The sequence below is a fragment of the Penicillium coprophilum genome, assembly GCF_028826855.1.
Source record: "Penicillium coprophilum strain IBT 35676 chromosome Unknown utg000001l_segment0_segment0, whole genome shotgun sequence".
Lineage (NCBI taxonomy): Eukaryota > Fungi > Ascomycota > Eurotiomycetes > Eurotiales > Aspergillaceae > Penicillium > Penicillium coprophilum.
In genome coordinates, this window is record NW_026622720.1 from 1,215,809 (window position 1) to 1,232,883 (window position 17,075).

The 17,075-nt window shown below is 49.7% G+C and overlaps 7 protein-coding genes across 7 annotated transcripts; 6 read left to right on the top strand and 1 right to left on the bottom strand.

The window, feature by feature from the left end:
- Positions 1 to 35: 35 nt before the first annotated feature.
- N7500_000441 (uncharacterized protein) lies at positions 36 to 5,179 on the top strand (the record flags this gene model as incomplete). Its single annotated transcript, XM_056671587.1, has 9 exons — positions 36 to 1,061; positions 1,119 to 1,299; positions 1,366 to 2,271; positions 2,333 to 2,502; positions 2,552 to 2,727; positions 2,750 to 2,850; positions 2,928 to 4,190; positions 4,247 to 4,323; positions 4,382 to 5,179. The coding sequence occupies 9 exons, from the start codon at positions 36 to 38 to the stop codon at positions 5,177 to 5,179; spliced, it is 4,698 nt and encodes a 1,565-aa protein (XP_056537160.1).
- A 1,603-nt stretch (positions 5,180 to 6,782) lies between these two features.
- N7500_000442 (uncharacterized protein) lies at positions 6,783 to 7,388 on the top strand (the record flags this gene model as incomplete). Its single annotated transcript, XM_056671588.1, has 2 exons — positions 6,783 to 6,862; positions 6,929 to 7,388. 2 exons carry the CDS (start codon positions 6,783 to 6,785, stop codon positions 7,386 to 7,388), a joined length of 540 nt encoding a protein of 179 aa, XP_056537161.1.
- A 309-nt stretch (positions 7,389 to 7,697) lies between these two features.
- N7500_000443 (uncharacterized protein) lies at positions 7,698 to 9,783 on the top strand (the record flags this gene model as incomplete). The annotated part of the gene is made up of 4 exons (XM_056671589.1): positions 7,698 to 7,914; positions 7,996 to 8,451; positions 9,144 to 9,541; positions 9,598 to 9,783. The coding sequence occupies 4 exons, from the start codon at positions 7,698 to 7,700 to the stop codon at positions 9,781 to 9,783; spliced, it is 1,257 nt and encodes a 418-aa protein (XP_056537162.1).
- Positions 9,784 to 9,975: 192 nt separating this feature from the next.
- N7500_000444 (mitochondrial 54S ribosomal protein mL38) lies at positions 9,976 to 11,299 on the bottom strand (the record flags this gene model as incomplete). The annotated part of the gene is made up of 2 exons (XM_056671590.1): positions 9,976 to 10,700; positions 10,768 to 11,299. 2 exons carry the CDS (start codon positions 11,297 to 11,299, stop codon positions 9,976 to 9,978), a joined length of 1,257 nt encoding a protein of 418 aa, XP_056537163.1.
- Positions 11,300 to 11,842: 543 nt separating this feature from the next.
- N7500_000445 (mitochondrial 54S ribosomal protein uL4m) lies at positions 11,843 to 12,851 on the top strand (the record flags this gene model as incomplete). The annotated part of the gene is made up of 2 exons (XM_056671591.1): positions 11,843 to 11,926; positions 12,000 to 12,851. 2 exons carry the CDS (start codon positions 11,843 to 11,845, stop codon positions 12,849 to 12,851), a joined length of 936 nt encoding a protein of 311 aa, XP_056537164.1.
- A 66-nt stretch (positions 12,852 to 12,917) lies between these two features.
- N7500_000446 (mitochondrial 37S ribosomal protein mS47) lies at positions 12,918 to 14,818 on the top strand (the record flags this gene model as incomplete). The annotated part of the gene is made up of 5 exons (XM_056671592.1): positions 12,918 to 13,006; positions 13,087 to 13,339; positions 13,392 to 13,553; positions 13,611 to 14,138; positions 14,186 to 14,818. The coding sequence occupies 5 exons, from the start codon at positions 12,918 to 12,920 to the stop codon at positions 14,816 to 14,818; spliced, it is 1,665 nt and encodes a 554-aa protein (XP_056537165.1).
- Positions 14,819 to 15,151: 333 nt separating this feature from the next.
- Positions 15,152 to 16,958, top strand: N7500_000447 (putative iron-regulated transporter; the record flags this gene model as incomplete). Its single annotated transcript, XM_056671593.1, has 5 exons — positions 15,152 to 15,512; positions 15,590 to 15,753; positions 15,848 to 15,887; positions 15,945 to 16,624; positions 16,689 to 16,958. The coding sequence occupies 5 exons, from the start codon at positions 15,152 to 15,154 to the stop codon at positions 16,956 to 16,958; spliced, it is 1,515 nt and encodes a 504-aa protein (XP_056537166.1).
- Positions 16,959 to 17,075: the final 117 nt, after the last annotated feature.

Consider the following 17,075-nt stretch of genomic DNA (forward strand, 5'->3'; position numbering starts at 1 on the left):
CTTACTCGGACCAAGTGTGAGGCCTCTTTGGTACAATGGCTATTGTCGCTGAGAATCCCCCCGTGGTAGGAGACCTCTTCACACCCTCTTCACCCAATGTTCAGGGCTATCGCCAAATGACAGGGCCAGTGCAGGCGGTTGCTCCTATCTCCCGCCCTCCAAAATCCTGGTTCGCACGCCCTTTACCTCTAGCAAAGGCGAAAACGCCAGAAGAGGAATTCGAGGACTACAAGGCCGATCCTCTTTTTCGAGATGTATTCGGGTATCGCCCAGGACCAAATGACATTCAGGTTGTTGAAATCTTCGATAAGGTCGCACTAGTCGACTTCTTTCCCTCTTTCAAGAACGGAGCATTCAAAGATCTCTCTCTACAGAATTGCGCCTTGACTTACTACCCCGAATTGAAGGGAGAAAAGGAACCAGGTCTCTACTTTCAAACCGACTTAGTTCTGGGAGGAGTCCTCGATGGCGCTTTGGATTTCATGAAGATGTTCCTTGATCAGTCGTACATCGTCATCCGGCTCAGCGCCTTCTTGGGCTTTGAGCTGAAGCCCACTGAGCCTTTGCATTTCGACAAGATTGTGATGTCCGGCTGCCTCGCAGGTGTGAAGATCTGCTACCCACCTAAATTCGTTCTGCTGGAGATCATTTCCGCTGGCGTGCGGGTCACGTTTATCAATGAGGATGAGAAGCCACAGAAGCGAAAGGCAGAAGAAGGCGACGCGAGTGATCGACCGACGAAGCAGCGCACAATGACAGGTGGTAAAGCAGTTCCGGCTCCTTCAAAGGCTGCCTCTCAGTCATCTCAGGTACCACTGCCTGAGACAACCAGCCCAAAGTCGGAGAAGAGAAGAGGAAGAAAACATATAGAGCCCGAGCACGTTAAAAGGGGAATGTATGTGGAGCTCTTCGGTAGCCTGTTGCTCTTCGTTGGAGAGGGGTCCATTGTTCCTCTTCAATTGGAGTATACTGCGAACTACACGGAAGAGAACATCCACTTTGACATGGTTTTATCACGACACAAGACGTGGAAAGACTCTTTCGGCATTGAGAATCTTGAGGTATGTGAATCCATTATCGCTGCTAGCCTAAATTTCTGAAATCTGACCATACGTTAGTTGGCAGACATCTTCATTACGGCGGACGTGCCCACAAAGTCTGTCAACAAAGCGCATATGGACAAGGCCGCGCAAGCGGCTCTAGATGATGGATGGGGGTGTCATATCGAAGCGACCTGGAGCTTTTCCAAGTTCCATGTCACACTTGAAGGGGAGATATACGCCGCTACACAAACGCAGAGTAAGTACCTGGTGGATAACAAATGTTTCTACTACATGATCAAATTCTGACTGCATCAACTGGCAGAATCCTCGTATGTCGAGGCGATACTGGAGGGGCTTACTTTCGAAGATATCATAGCTGCGGCAAATAAGCTGTGTGGGTACAATGTCCAGCCCCCTAAACACGCGATAGAGCTCGAATCTCTTCGGCTCCGAGTAAGCAAAGGCGAATTCGCATTCTATGGGCGTATCAAATATGATGGATCTACCTTTGATGCAAAGATCCTGATCAGTGGACATGGTATCTATATCTCGGGAACAGCCATTGAGTGGAAAATCCCTGGTTCAGAATTTGTTCTCAAGAACGCCAGTTTGGATTTGAGTTTTACCTGGCAATCGAAGTTGATCCCAGGGACAGAAGAACAGGCTGGTGATACCTCCGAAACCGCTGCCGAGGGGGTTGAGACGCCATCGGAAGGCACAGATAGTGCATCAAAGAAAAAGGTCAAGAATAGTGGCGATAGTACCAAAGCAGTCCCTGCTGGTGCTGGTAACAGCTCTGCTGATGAGGCCAAGCGAAACGAATCGCTAGCAGCTGTCCCAGCCAAAGATGCAGCGACTAACACGACAGACACAGAAATGCCTGCAACGGCAGGGGAGCCGCCCAAAACCGAATTCTCATGGGGCACGTTATGCAAAGTATCCGGCACGATTGTCTTGCCATACGGTCCCAAGGAAAACTCAGCCCCCGATGCTGACTACAAGTTTAAGTTCGTTGTGACAGTCACCCTTGGATGGCACAATAAGCGAGGGTTCGAGATCCTCGTGGCTGGCAAGGCACGCACGAGCGTCTCGCTGAGAGACATTATCGGGGAGGCAATTGAACCCGGCAGTCTATTAGATGCTCAACTCTCGGATCTGACCTTCCTGGGCACTAATATGGACAATTGCTATGTTCCCCGTGAGATCTCGACGTTTCCCGCCAAGAAAGGTATGCCCGAACATCGGTCTCCAAGATTGCGGATGATTTCTTTCCTCTGACCTTTTTACAGGCTTCTTCCTTTGTGCGACGCTCGACCGAGTTCCTTTGGTAGAAGACAAGAAAGGTGGCGGTAAACTCCTACACAAGAGCACAGTCACCGATCGAGCATACTTGAGAATCGGATACCAGAAAGGAGACAAAATTCCTAAAGTCACCATTTTCCTGCCGCCTTCTTTCAAGGTTTGTTTCTCTCAGCTTTGAATCCACGGATACTGATATTCAATGCTAGATTCATTTTGGTGAGCGCTTTTACACTGGTGCCATATACCTTGAATTAGATGCTTCGAAAAACCCGATCTGTCAATTCTATGGGGAGCTTTACATGCGCATGGAGGAAGACGCGAAGCATCCCGTTAAATTCACGCTCGGCATTGGCGCAGATCATGTCCGTGGCTCCTTGCAATTGTAGGTCTTATAACCTGCATAGTTTGGAAAACGTGATCTTTAATGACGGTGGGAAACACAGATCAATGGACGCCAAAGATGGATTGAAGGGTCCGCTGGGACTCAGCGACCGCATCGTTATTTGTAAGATATCGCTCCGCTTTCCCTCCAACTTTTGCTTTTGTAAATAGCATACTAACGTTCATCGGGATGTCCGACAGACAACCTCAAAGGGTCCGTGGAGGCTGAATGGGAGATGCTCCTCTCATCGGGGACTCTGAGTAGTTTCGGAATTGGAGGCCAATTCGCTATTGACACGGATCGATACACATGTGAGATGCGTCTGGGTATCAATCCTGAACAGACCCTGGTCAACATCAAGGCACGCGAGTTAGGGTTCCGTCAGATAGCCAACTTCGTCTCCGCCCTCGCAGAGGAAGATTTCCCTATTCCGGATATCAACATAATCCAAGTACACGATGTTGATATCTACGCTAGTCGCGGATGCACCTGGATTGACACTTTTTACCCCAAGGGATTCAGAATCAAAGGCAGAATCAAGCTCTGGGATTTTGAGGCGTCTATGGATGCCGAGGTGTCTGCGATAGGTCTGCACATGCTCACCAAGATCAAAGGATTCCAGATCGGGCCTTTAAGAGTGAGCGGAGCTCATGAGAACGAGCCTGACGCCGAGCTAGAACTGACTCTGAATCCTATCATACAATCCCTCCGCGTTACGGGCCGAATCGACATTTTCAACGTATCATGTGTCTGCTGGATACATTGCCAATTCATGCCTGATCCGATCTTCGAGATGGACCTCGAGCTCGTGTGGTCAGCCGGATTACGGATCAAGGTTCATGCTCAGATGCACCACATAGCTCTCGAATCCGACAAAGCAGCTTTGTCAAGACGGCACAGCATCCAGCGTCATCCTTCAGCAGCGGATTGGGAATTATACGCTTGTATGGAGCAGTCCATTATTGCCCAGGTCAAACAGGGCATTATGAGCGCAATTGATAATACCCACAAAGCATTGGAGGCAGGCATTGGCGCAGCACAGGACGCGGTGCGGCGTGAGCAGGAGGCATATGATCGACGATGTCGCGAAGCTGAGGCCGCTCTGCAGGCTAAGTATCAAGAGCAACAGGACGAGATTGATAAGCTCAATGAAGAGATAGCTGCGGCAAAGGACAATCTAGAAGAAGTCAAGCGGTCTAATCAAGTCCGCATCGAGGGGGAAAATCAAAAACGCAGCTCCATTCGAGCGCAAAGCGAGAAGGACCGCGCAGCAAGACTGGAACCTATGAGCGCCGCTCGTCGTCGCGCCGAAGAAGAAAGAGATCAGCTTGAGCGTGACAAGCCACATCAAATTCAGCAGGCCCAGCGAAGGCGCGACGAATCGCGCGGGTCATTCTTTGGACGGTTTGGAGATGCTCATGGAGCGCTCCAGGCCGCAATCAGGGACGTGGAGAACGCGCAAAGTAAGATGCGCTGCACAATTGTCAAAGAAATGAATGCTGATTTCGCCACTCTTTAGGAGAAGTGGACCGTCTGGATTGGGAAGCAAACAGTTTAGAGCACCGAATCAGTGATTCGTGGTGGCGGGTTGATCTTGTAGGTGTCACAGCCTGAATACGCTGGTTTGGGGACAAGCTGACAAAATGGCTCCCAGGAAGTTGAATACGTTGCCATTCGTAATGCCCAGGCATTCGCAACAGCTGGGCTCCTCGTCTACAAGGGTGTCCTGTGCGGAGCTCGGGATATTATTGACTCGCAGCTCTTTCGCGAACTAAAAGAGGCCATGGAATCGGCAGAACAATACCTGAGCACAATCGGAGATCAAATCCAATCTGCTTTGGAGACTGCTGGCCGAATTGTAAGCAGGAGCTTGAGTGAACTGGAGCAAGCAATCCGAGACGAGGACTTCTCTTTCAATTCCATCATGCAGCGAGCTAACAACATCGTCGCTAACGCCGAGGAGGAGTGCCAACGATTCGCACGTGAAGCAGAAGCTCGGTCGAAGGTCCTGGACAAGCAGAAAGAGAAGATGCTCTTAGAATTTGGTCAGGTGGGCACTGTTGCACTGCGCGAAGCGGTCGAATTCGCCCGCAAAAACAACATTGCCCTGATTGCAGCGCAGAAGGTGCTGGAGGGAATCAGTGCATTGGAGAAAGCAGCATATGAGGCAATCCGGGGATTCGTGGGGGCTGTCATGGATGCGATGATTGATATTCAAAAGGTGGAGTTCAAGGGTATGATAACCGCAAAGAAGTCAAACCAGCAGGCATTCGAGCTCACAGTGAAGGGTCGCTTGGGAGAGTCCGACTTTGAGTTCACAGAGAAATGGATGCCCGGCAAGACGTCTGTCTTTCTGGCAAAGATCGGTCTGCGTGCAGTTGCTAGCATTACTGGGACGGACATGGACAAGGAGATACAGGCTTTGGATGAGGAGTCGATGAAGCTTGATTAGTGCGATCGCACTGGTTCTGGGGCTTGTAAGTATAGATGATCTTGGTTCTTTGTAAGACAGTCCGTGTCCAATTGCCGTGTATATATATATATATATATATATTGTTACAAGAAATTCGTCGGTCCACTTTTACATATAAATAAGGCTCTCGGGGTAAATGGAGGAGCATAGTTGCATGTGCAAGTTAGTTCCAAGGTTGTAGTGAGGACCCGCGGACGGGCCCTTAGTCAGCAGGCCCGGGGCCAGGTTTGGCGAGGTCTACCGCCAACGTAGGTTTACCTCGCTCTTCTTGGTTGAGAATCTACTATATATGCGAACATGGCTCCTCGTAATTTATCAAAGCGAGCGATTCTTTTTCTGGGATGAGTGACACGACTGCCATCCGCATGGTTATTCAATGTATGGGAAGGTGCAAGAAGGTGCCAGTATAGACTCTGGCCTCTTTGATCACTTTGATCTATTGCATCTCTTTTAGTAGATGCCGATATCCCAATTACAGGAAAATAAAAAGGAGACTGAGCAGTGAAATGAGCAAATTTGGCAATCTTTGGTATATATATTTATGTTGGTATAAGCATCAACACCACAACGCCTCAAACCCTATGAACTAGTCTCGAGTCCCGAAGACCCCGCCAGAATGTTGGAAATATTCATGAGCACTCTGAATGTATTTTCAAGTCACGAATATCTCAATACGCCGCTTGAGGACAGTTTGGAGCCATTGTTCTTGGTGTTTCATACTGCACCCAGTTGTCTAATAAACGCTTTTACTTCTGAGAAGAATTCTCTAGGATTCAATTCAAGTCAATAAGAAGGCAATTGCACTAGCTTCAGCTGCTGATTAGCTCCAACTGCTGATTCAGTATGGAGTAGAAATCTCCTTGTTAAAGACCGGAATGATTGAAAGGTGCGTGGTCTGTGACTAGAACGGACTTGGGCGCAGGCCAACTGTTTTAGAGTGCGTAATTACGTGGTTTTGAAAAGCTTGCGACCAGTTGAGGTCGAAATTCGACCCGGGATCCAATATATACCGCTGCAACAACCGTGTGTTCCGATTCCTTCTTTCGCCTCGATATCATGATCGGTTGGGCCCGTGGTCGGGTGCAGTCACGTGCCTAGTATCACGTGTATCTTTAGGTGCCTATCAGGTGATCTCTCCAGGGTCTCACCACATATGTACGCCACATCTCACGTGCTGTATATGCTCATCACATGACTATCTGCCCAATCAACCCAAAAAGCACTGACACAACGCTAGCTGAGCCGCTAAGCTTGTCTGGTCTTTTAAATTTCTATTTTTACGCTACGCCTAGGATACTCGCAGGGATTTGGTTGGAACTTCTACAAATCCAATTGGCCCCTTTTCTACCCATCCGAACAAAGTGCCCAATTCGATTCTATTTTAAGGGATCGGAAGATCTACTGCAACCCGAATCACATCACATCGTACCCAAGAGCGGCTATAGCGTTGGATGAAGCTCCTACCCAGTATAAAGACATCCAGAGGACCCGGTCCCAGATTTAGGGGACCCACTACGACCATCCCTTCAACAATCGGCCCAATTAGCAGAACATCTAGCCATCGTGGTCAACGACAATTGCAATGCCCTCTAACAAAGACCGGATATATGTTGTTCTCCATGCACGAGGGGGCAAATCAACTATGCCAGGCAAGGAAGACTCGTGAGATTACCATCCATGATGTTTAACTGGAAGTAACCAGCAAGATTAATCCGATATCTTGACTAGGTACCATTGGTCCCTGATTGTAGGGCCCAAAGTTGAGACAGACAATAGCACTGGGTTCTGTTACCATGCAAACGAGAGTCCGAAGTTGGGAGGGGGCTCGGAGTGGCACTTCGAAGAGCTGGAGTGTTCACTTACCGCTAATAGAATGTTACTCGTTCGTATCATGATTGGGAAGGTATTGGACGGATACCATACAGCGGAAATTATGCGCAATACGCCTGTTCGACAAAATCGACCAGGATGGAATTGTGTCGAGTGGGTAAAGGAGGCGTTGGAAACGCTCCAGGCCGATAACAAGGCTTTAGGCACGAGCATGCTTGAGTGGAGCATAGTGCGGAATATAGCAATGGCTTACTGCGAACGCAAGATAGAACAGCACCGTTTTGATGGTCAGGGCAATTTTGATATGAGAAAGACTCCTACTTATGACCTGCTTGAGCAAAGGGAGATCATCGCTTGAGTTATTGAGGCAGATTAAGTCCAATATATCATAAGGGCAACTGATGCGCCATCACTAGCATACAATATACTCCGACGTATATTGGAATTAAACCTGCATGTACATCTCAATGTAGCTGTCATAGTAAATAGTCCCAAATAGGGAATCTGCAATCATCGTGACGTCAATTCAACGGAATTCAAGAAATTTCCCTCAAGAATTTATATACCCAGATACAAGTTCCAGTGTCACTTGTAGATTGTATTAACAAGCACGCATCAATTCAGAATCAAAGCCTTGGAGACCATCCTGAACTCAATATACGACAAAATGTCAAACGACAACAAGAGCTCCTGCTGCAAAGGAAATGAAATCCCAGGCGATCCACGATCATTGAAGAGTCAAGTGCTCGAGACCGGAGCCTCAACGATCCAAGATTTCACACCGGTGAAACAAATCTGCGCCCATCTCAATGCATTCCACGTTTACGCCAGTGATCCAACCCGATGCGTCGAGGCCAATCACTATTGCACCCATTTGACAGAGGGTATGTAACAGCAGCCACTTCTATACCCAGAGAACCAAATAACCCATCCGTGGACGTGTCGCACATTAATATCTCACCCAGATGTCCGCCAATGTCTGATCTACGACTCACCTGAGAAGAACGCCCGCCTCATCGGTGTGGAATACATGATCTCGCCGCGGATCTTCGCGACTCTTCCCACCGAGGAGCGCAAGCTCTGGCACACGCACGAATTTGAAGTCAAGAGCGGCATGCTGGTCATGCCAGCACCGGCTGGTGTGCCCGATGCTGTATGGGAAGCTGCGGAGACGGCAGAGATGCAGGATGTTGCGCCTATCTATGGCAAGACGTATCATTTCTGGCAGGTTGATCGTGGAGACCCTGTGCCTATGGGTGAGCCTCAGTTGATGGGTAGCTTTACATCGCATGAGAGTGTGGAGGTTGCACACCCTGCGGGATTGGATTCGTTGTTGGAGGATCGGAATAAGAGGTTTGGGGTGGATCATCGGCAGAAGGCAAAGAAGAGGGAGGGTATTGAGCCAGTTGAGAAGCATCCTGGTATGTATTGTGAATGTTGATTGTCTTTGCTTAAATTTGGACTGACATGGTTGTTAGATGCTGATTCAATGTACAATAAATAAGTCAACTTGATTAACGCATGGAGGTCTTTTTGATATTGACCAAAATTACAAGATAGAGGGCATAGGAGGTTGAAAATGATAATGGATTGTCTAATTGCGATGTCTCCCCGCTACACATGCCTCAATAACCCAGTCCCATAATGAAATGGGGTCATGTTGAGGCACACTGGAGGACAACGTATCTAACAAGATAGGCTGGTTGTGTTCATATTGCTTCAGATCTTCTACACCTGCTTCGTCCGGGGTTTGTATTTGGCGACGGCAAGCTCTAGCTGGAGAAGCGAACATCCCGAAAGGGAATGGGGGTAAGGGTATGTATATGTAAAGAACATCGACTTGTTGAGCATCTCTGAAAATGCTCAAAAATAGTCGAGGCATGGATTCAGAACCGAGGTCCTTCTCAGCACAGCACCCACAAGCATTAATGGGCAGCTGATTTAGCTAGAGGGCTCTTAGATATTGAAATCCAATGCGACGGCGATCTTCTTTGGTTCAGAACACAGGACATATTGAATGATGGGAGAGGAGGAAGATGTGGAGCAAAAAAATGGGTTTTAAAGGTTCCATACAGTCACATGACCATTCCCGACCGCGGAGTGCTTGATGCAGCTCGATCTAAGCAAGACCATGCCTCCAATTCAATACACATGGAGCACTTCGTCCGGTCGTTAGTAAGGGGCTTCAACCCGCGCACAATTGGCCGACTCGCGCTCAATGGCACTAGCACGTTCTGCGCCTGTGCGCTCATCTGGGAGCACCTGATAACCATCCAGCTCAGCGAGGGCCCGTCGATGTACCCTACCTTCGACGTGCGAGGAGATTGGCTCCTGATATCACGCATGCACCGCAACGGCAAAGGAATTGAGGTGGGAGATGTTGTGCGATATGGTCATCCGAACTTTCAAGGCGTGCATGTGGCCAAGCGAGTAGTTGGCATGCCTGGAGATTTCGTCTGTCAAGACAAGCCGCTTAGCACGGATATTGGCAAGGAGGGGAATATGATACAGGTGGGTTTTGATTTTGTTCTGTTGGATTTAATTGCTGACTTGTGATGTTTGTGCAGATTCCCGAAGGTCACGTCTTTCTGGCCGGCGACAATCTTCCCTGGTCTAGGGATTCAAGGAATTACGGTCCAGTACCTATGGGTCTCATTAATGGGAAGATAATTGCCAGGGTTTGGCCTCTGTCAAAGATGGGGTGGGTGACCAATCCGTTGCAACCGGCGCAACTGGAGGCCCAGAACATTTGAGGATTATACAGTGTACATTATACCAGAGAGGGGGGAATGCAGTTTGCCGATGCGGGGCACTCGGGTTTATTTCGTTTAAGCATACACATGGAGTTTGGTTGAAAGGATTACAACAGTGTGCATATTCATACATATATCAAATTGTACAATACAAAACCCGGCTTGAACATAGAACAGTGGAGACAAACACGATCAGCGGAACGAAGAGGGGTTACGTCTCTTATATGGCAGAGGCTCGACTCTCTTGCGACGCAGCTCCACATTGGCATTGTCGAATCCAATATCCTTCATGACCTCCAGGGTCGTATCGTCCCACTGGGTACGGAACAGGTGGGCACCGATAGCCTTGAGGTGGTAGCGGGATTGGAGAGAGCGAAGGAGGGTAGTGTCGCGGTTGTTCTCCTTAGCCTTGACGGCGGCAAAGTCAAGAGGCTGGGAATCCTTCTGCTCCATGATGAAGAGAGACAGACGGTGGTAGGGACTTCCCTTTTGAGCAACAGGTGGGAGCCAGGGGAGAACCACCTGGGAGTCTTCCAAGAGCTGCGCAAGGTCAACCTTGGTCGAAGTGGCCGAGATGGGGACGTTGACGGCCAGGAAATGTGTCTTATAATCGAAGTTGTCGTTCTCAACGTTCGGGACATCGGGGTCGACAACTGCAATGGTGACCAACTTCTCACCACCCTCGAACATCTGCACATCGAGTTTAGGTGCGCTTGTGCTGAGTTTGGCATCGACGAATTCACCAGCTTGGACTTGTCGCTTGCCAAAGTACAGCTTTGTGTCGACGACGGGGTCGCAGTGAGGCAGGACGTCGGGAACGACGTTCATCTGGGTGATACGCTGGACCAGAATCTTGCGACGGTATTCGCGCCATTTGCGGTCGGCCAAAAAGCGGTAGATGGGCTTGGACATGTCACCTGAATTGACAAAGAAACAACCCATTAGCGTCACTCCAATTTGATCAGTTGACCGGTAGATTATTACCTTCATTATCTTCGAACTTCCGCTTGACTGCAGGGTCGTTAATATCGGCCAGAATCTTGAGTCGCTCCAGGTGTAATTGCATCGCCGTGACGCGGGACTTCTTCGCCTTTGCTCCCCCAGACTCCTGGTCGGTTAAAGCCTCCTGTCTAGCAAGACGCTGTCTCATCACCTCAATTTCCTTCAACTTTTCTTCGCGGTCCGCAAGCAAAATCTTCCGGGCTTCTTGGAAACATTGGTAGGGCAGTTGTTCGAAAGGAAGGTTCTCTGAATCTTGGAGCGCGGCACGGCGACGACGAGATCCAATGGGAGTTGTTCCTTGTCGCAGCAACCGTCTTTCGAGACGGGGGCTCGTGACAAGGGATGGATCGGGTGCCTTGTGGAAAGGTTGGCTCGGAGTTTCAGCTTCGGGCTCGCGAACGCTGGCGGTAGACTGGAAGGCTCGTGTTTGGAGTTGGACTCCAGCTACGCCTCTAGAGTAGGTATTGCGAAGACATTGAAGCAGAGGCTTCGAGGCCCGTTCGCAGTGGGCCATGTTTTGAGGAATTGGAGTTAGAATGGGCTTGGCCTGAGGATCCGATGTTGTTGTCTTCCCGGGGAACTTTTTCTGTTCGGACCTAGTCTATCACGTGATGTCTCCCAGTCCTGCATTATGTACGGAGTTCCTCTGCGGGCATTCCATTGCGAATCAACATCAACATGGACATGTTAAGGTTGAAAATTCCTGTTCATGCAGAAAGATGTGTCTATAGTTTATGTCATTGCCGCCTCTCGTGTTTCTTGATACGAACAAGGTAAACTACCAAGTCAATGAACTGCCTTGATAGGGCCCGCCGTCTCTCTGCCGCGCGTGGCTCATTCACAATGCCAATACAGGTTCCACTAGTCTGGATGTAATAATCTCAGAGGTACAATTAAAAGATTACTCTGAAAAGCTGGCCAGGGATAATAAACCAAGTTGTGTCTATACTTTGTAACGCCAAGATTCTGCTGGCATCCACCGCCCGCATCAACTTTTGCTCCGTTCAACACTCCGGATATCACCAACTGATACGTCGATCACGCAGTGCCTTTCACAATGGCAGGTAACGATGCTCTTCGGTCGCTGAGGCTGCTCTCACGCAGCTCAGCTGGACTCATGTCAGGCCCCAAACAGGTGACGGTAAGTGCACTCCATGAAATATTGTCGGTCCGGTTCGAGGACGCATTTATTGACAGCACGTCGAATTATACAGCAACGATGCCTTACACGCTCAATGGCAACCGAAGCCAAACCACAAGCCCCAGTGGCAACTCAGGATGCCGTTCAGGTCCAACAAGCACAACGTCCTGGTGGCCAAACCCCTGTCCAAGTCATGACCTACCGGTGGCCTGACCTGCAACCCCAGCGTCTGGTCCACTACTCCCGGAGGCTACTTCAGATGCCCACTCGTCACGATATCCTCCACCGCGCAGTCATCTACGAGGGTGACAGCACCCGACAAGGTTCAGCCAGCACCAAGTGGAGGGACGATGTGCACGGTAGTCACAAGAAGCTGTACGCGCAGAAGGGCTCCGGTCGTGCGCGTGCGGGTGATAAGATGTCGCCAGTTCGACGAGGTGGTGGTGTCGCTTTTGGACCTCATCCTCGCGACTTCTCGACCGATCTTCCACGAAAGATCTACGACCAAGCCTGGCGCATTGCCCTTAGCCACCGGCTGTCACGCGGCGAGTTGATTGTCGTTGAGAATGACATCGGGATGGATGAAGCTTCTAGCCCGTTCTTCATCAAGAACCTCATTCAAGCTCATGGCTGGTACCAGAAGGGCCGGTCTACATTCATTACACTGAAGCCGAATGAGATGTTCTCTGATGCGGTCGAAAAGTTCGGCAACCACGCACGAACTATCAGCGTCGAGGATTTGGATGTTAAGAATGTCTTGGAGACAGCAAGATTGGTTATTGAGAAGAATGCACTGCACAAGATTCTGCTTTCGCATACGACGGACTTGGCGAAAGTGGACACTCTCTTTTCGCCTTCACTAGACGGAAAGAAGGTCTATCCGCTGACCTTTAGCCGGATGGCGTCTACATGGGAGAATGTTTAATTGCATCATCTTCTGGTTATTCTTTTTTTTTTTTTTTGGCATTATCTAGCTATGTACAAATAGACCATGTATACTTCGAACGTTATCACTTTCCTGAGTCAGCCCAAGGGCTACAGCTTATGTAGTAGCCAAGCGGCTTCTTATATAATATCAGAGTGATACTGATTGTTTCCATTTGTACTACTTTTTCTAAAGAAAAAAAGTGACATCAATTGGGGTGATTCCCCATACCCAGGGTTGTCGGTTATGGGCGGAGAGTTGACCCTCGGAGCGGAGAGAAAATCCAGCGAAAAACTCCCGAGGTCAAGAAAGCGGAGAAAACACCTGATTGTCACCACATAAACACCTTCCCTGGTTCTCGTCATATTCCAGTTCTAATGTTACTTCGCCAATTCAATCGCGTCTCCTCGCCGAGCTGGATCTCGCGCGTTCCTTCAATGCCTCTACGCGCCAAGGTGACCAACCCTGCCTTTCGGGCAACAGCTATGGTATGCACCCTGTTCGGAGAGAAGCCCGATATCCAGCGCTGACTATCTTTAGATGTCGACTTCACCCGAGATCCCCAAAGAACTCCCCGGCGATGAGCGCGACGATGTTCTGTTCAACTCGATCTACGGCCTCCGCAGCGTTGAGCTTAACCGACCCAAGAAGCTCAACTCCCTCAATGGCTCGATGGCTCGCAAGATTCTCCCTCGATTGAAGGTTAGAATGGATATCCGCAACTTCAGAAACACACAATACTAAGCGTTGGATGAATAGGAGTGGGAGAAATCTCATCTTGCGAACATGATCCTCATCTCCGGAGCTGGCACCAAGGCTCTCTGTGCAGGCGGCGACGTTGCCGCCCTGGCACTGCAAAATGAGAGTGGAGTGGAAGGACAAAATGCATCAACAGACTTCTTCGGACTCGAATACCGCCTCGACCACCTGATCGCTACATACTCGAAGCCTGTTATCTCATTTATGGACGGAATCACCATGGGCGGTGGTGTGGGCCTCAGCATGCACGCCCCCTTCCGAATTGCGACTGAGCGTACCTTGTTTGCTATGCCCGAGACCACGATTGGCTTCTTCCCCGATGTTGGCGGCTCGTTCTTCCTCCCACGTCTCGATGGTGAGACCGGCACATACCTGGCTTTGACTTCGGAGCGCCTGAAGGGTGTCCAGGCTCTGTATGCCGGCGTTGCTACACACTACCTGCACTCCAGCGTATTGAGCAGTGTCGCGCAGCGTCTTTCCGAGCTGACTTTCCCCGACCACGTCGAGCTTCCCGAGCGATTGGAAATCGTAAACAAGACCATGGCTGAGTTCTCCCTTGGCCTCCCCCGCTTGAGGAGGAGCCTATGCTCATGGCTGGTAGCCTGCGCACTGCCATTGACCGCTGCTTCAAATTCAACACTGTCGAGGAGATCATCCAGGCTTTGGAGGAGGAAACTGAGCACAAGGAGTGGGCACAAAAGACATTAGAGACTCTGTCAGGCCGCTCTCCGACTTCTCTGAAGGTGACTCTGCGCCAGATGCGTCTTGGCAAGAAGTGGTCTATCTCAGAGACCTTCCAGCGCGAGCACAAGGTCGCTGCCAACTTCATGCGCCACCCTGATTTCGTCGAGGGTGTCAAGGCCCGTCTGGTATCCAAGCCTCCCCGTCAGCCCGAGTGGCAGCCCGCTACTCTCAAAGAGGTCTCTGATGAGACCGTGGATAGCTTCTTCGAGATTGCCGACCATGAGTCCCGCTTACCACTTCTGAGCAAGGGAGATTACGCAAACTACCCTTATGCCCACTTCGCTCTTCCCTCCGAGGCAGAGATTGAGAAGATTGTGCGCCAAGGCCACCCATCGCGGAGACCTGTGGTCGAATACTTCCTCCAGAAATACGCCCACCGCGAGGGTGTGCGCCGAAAGGTCGTTGAGGTGATTGCCCGCCGGACGACGACATCATCTCCCGAAGGACTCAAGTGGGTGGATTAGAGAGAGAGAGATACCGTCTATAGCTTGTAATTTTTATTGTTGTGTATTAAAATTCATTGGGAATTTGGCCCATATACCAGATACTATTTCTCTCCAATTCTCTGCATTTCTCTGCATTTCTCATCCTCAACCAGCCAGCCGAAAAAGCACTATAATACGCCATAGTTAGGTGATCGACTGAGAACATGAAATAGCGCACTAAAATGATTCCACGAAGGCCCTCAGCCCACCCCCCGGCATTGTAAATCCCGACACCCCATCCCAATCAACATTGAAATCCATAACAATTCAACGACATTCTTGCATATATGCTATAAACTGCCACGCTTCAATATGGAGCCTGAGAGCAGCTCCCAACAGCAGAGCCAACCCCCATCAAAAAGCATCACCAATGCCTCAAACACTGGTCCACCGACATCGGCGGATGATGCTTCACAAACCCACAGCAATGGCCCAGCACCAGAAGTTCGTTCAGTTCTAAGACGCCTATATATCTCACACACTCTCTCGGCATGGAATTCACGCATGTTCGAATTTGGCGCCGTGCTCTTCCTAGCGTCAATATTCCCGGGTACACTGCTGTATGCTTCGATATACGCTCTAGTACGAGCCTTTTCAGCCGTCGCGCTATCGTCCTGGCTGGGTGCGCAAGTTGATCGATCGGACCGGCTCGTAGCCGTGAGGCATTCGATTGGTATGTTATTGTCGCGGCGGTATTCCATTCTGTCATCATGTTATCGTTCAAGACCAATAGCTAACCAAAGTGAGTAGTGTGGCAAAGACTCCCTGTCGCAGTGTCGTGCTTGTTCTTCGTAGCGACTCTGTCCATCGACTCATGGATGCTTAAGATTGTCTTGTTCGCTGTCCAGGGCTTGCTGGCTTGTTTAGAGAAATTGGCCGCGACGGCTAATACAGTGGCTGTAGAACGGGACTGGGTATGTACGGAAATCGTATTTGGGTTGTTCAATTTCTTCCGTGCATCCGATATACAACATCATTCTAGAAGAGTCATAACTGATTATTTGATAGGCAATCGTGATCTCGGAGAGTATCAATATCCCTCGACAAGGTGAGAAGACCAAAGCCAACTAAATCTCTACGACATCTAACCTCAATCAAACAACAGATCTGAACGCCTCAATGAGACGAATAGATCTCTTCTGCAAACTTCTAGCACCAGTATTCATCTCCTTGATCGACAGCATATCAACCCAATACGCAATCTGGACAGTATTCACCCTGAACACCACATCGGTGCTGGTCGAATACATCGCCATTGCCCAGGTCTACCGATCAGTCCCAGCTTTAACCAAGAAACAAGCTGCTACAGATGATACAATCAACGAGTCCACACCACTCCACAATCCATCCCAAGAGATATCCCCCTCACTGCCAGAGTCGTCTCTGGCACCTTGGAAAGAATACATAGCCAGCCCCGTCTTCCTAGCATCCTTCGCCCTAAGCCTCCTCTACCTAACAGTCCTATCCTTCGGCGCAACAATGGTCACATACCTGTTACAAGCGGGCTTCACCTCGCTCCAGATTAGTTACATGCGCATCGGCGCCGTGGCCGCCGAGCTATCCGGCACATGGACAGCACCTATAATCATGAGACGGATTGGCCCGATCCGGTCCGGACTGTGGTTCTTGAATTGGCAATTTGTCTGCGTGGCTGGAGCGGCCGTGGCGTTCGTTACTTGGGACTCGGGTTCGCAGTTCGTGGCGGGTATGCTGATTGCGGGTGTTGCTTTGAGCCGGGTTGGACTTTGGGGGTTCGATTTGTCGGTTCAGTTTCTTGTTCAGGAGGTAAGTGGATTCCTTATGGATTATTGGCTTGTGGGGTTGCACATACTGAACGAATGTTATGTAGAATATCAACGAACATGCTCGTGCACGTTTCTCAGCGACTGAAGTGGCCCTGCAGAATGTTTTCGAGATGCTTTCATATGCATCGACGATTGTTTTCCCGCTGCCGGAGCAGTTCGGGTATCCCGTGTTGATCAGTTCTGGGGCTGTGGCGGTTGCTGCTGCATGCTTTGCGGCGTATGTGCGCAAGGAGCGAGGGCATTTACTGCATCGATCACGGTGTATGGGTGGGGAAAAAGTGTCATATCGAGAGATTCAGTCTGAGGAGGTTTAGGAGATTTGAAGTGGTTGTAAATTCTTGTATCGTAATTCATGAGGGAACATTAAATCTTTGTATGAACGAGATTGTCATCAAAGTCAAGTAGAAAAGCAAAATCGCTGGATATATGAA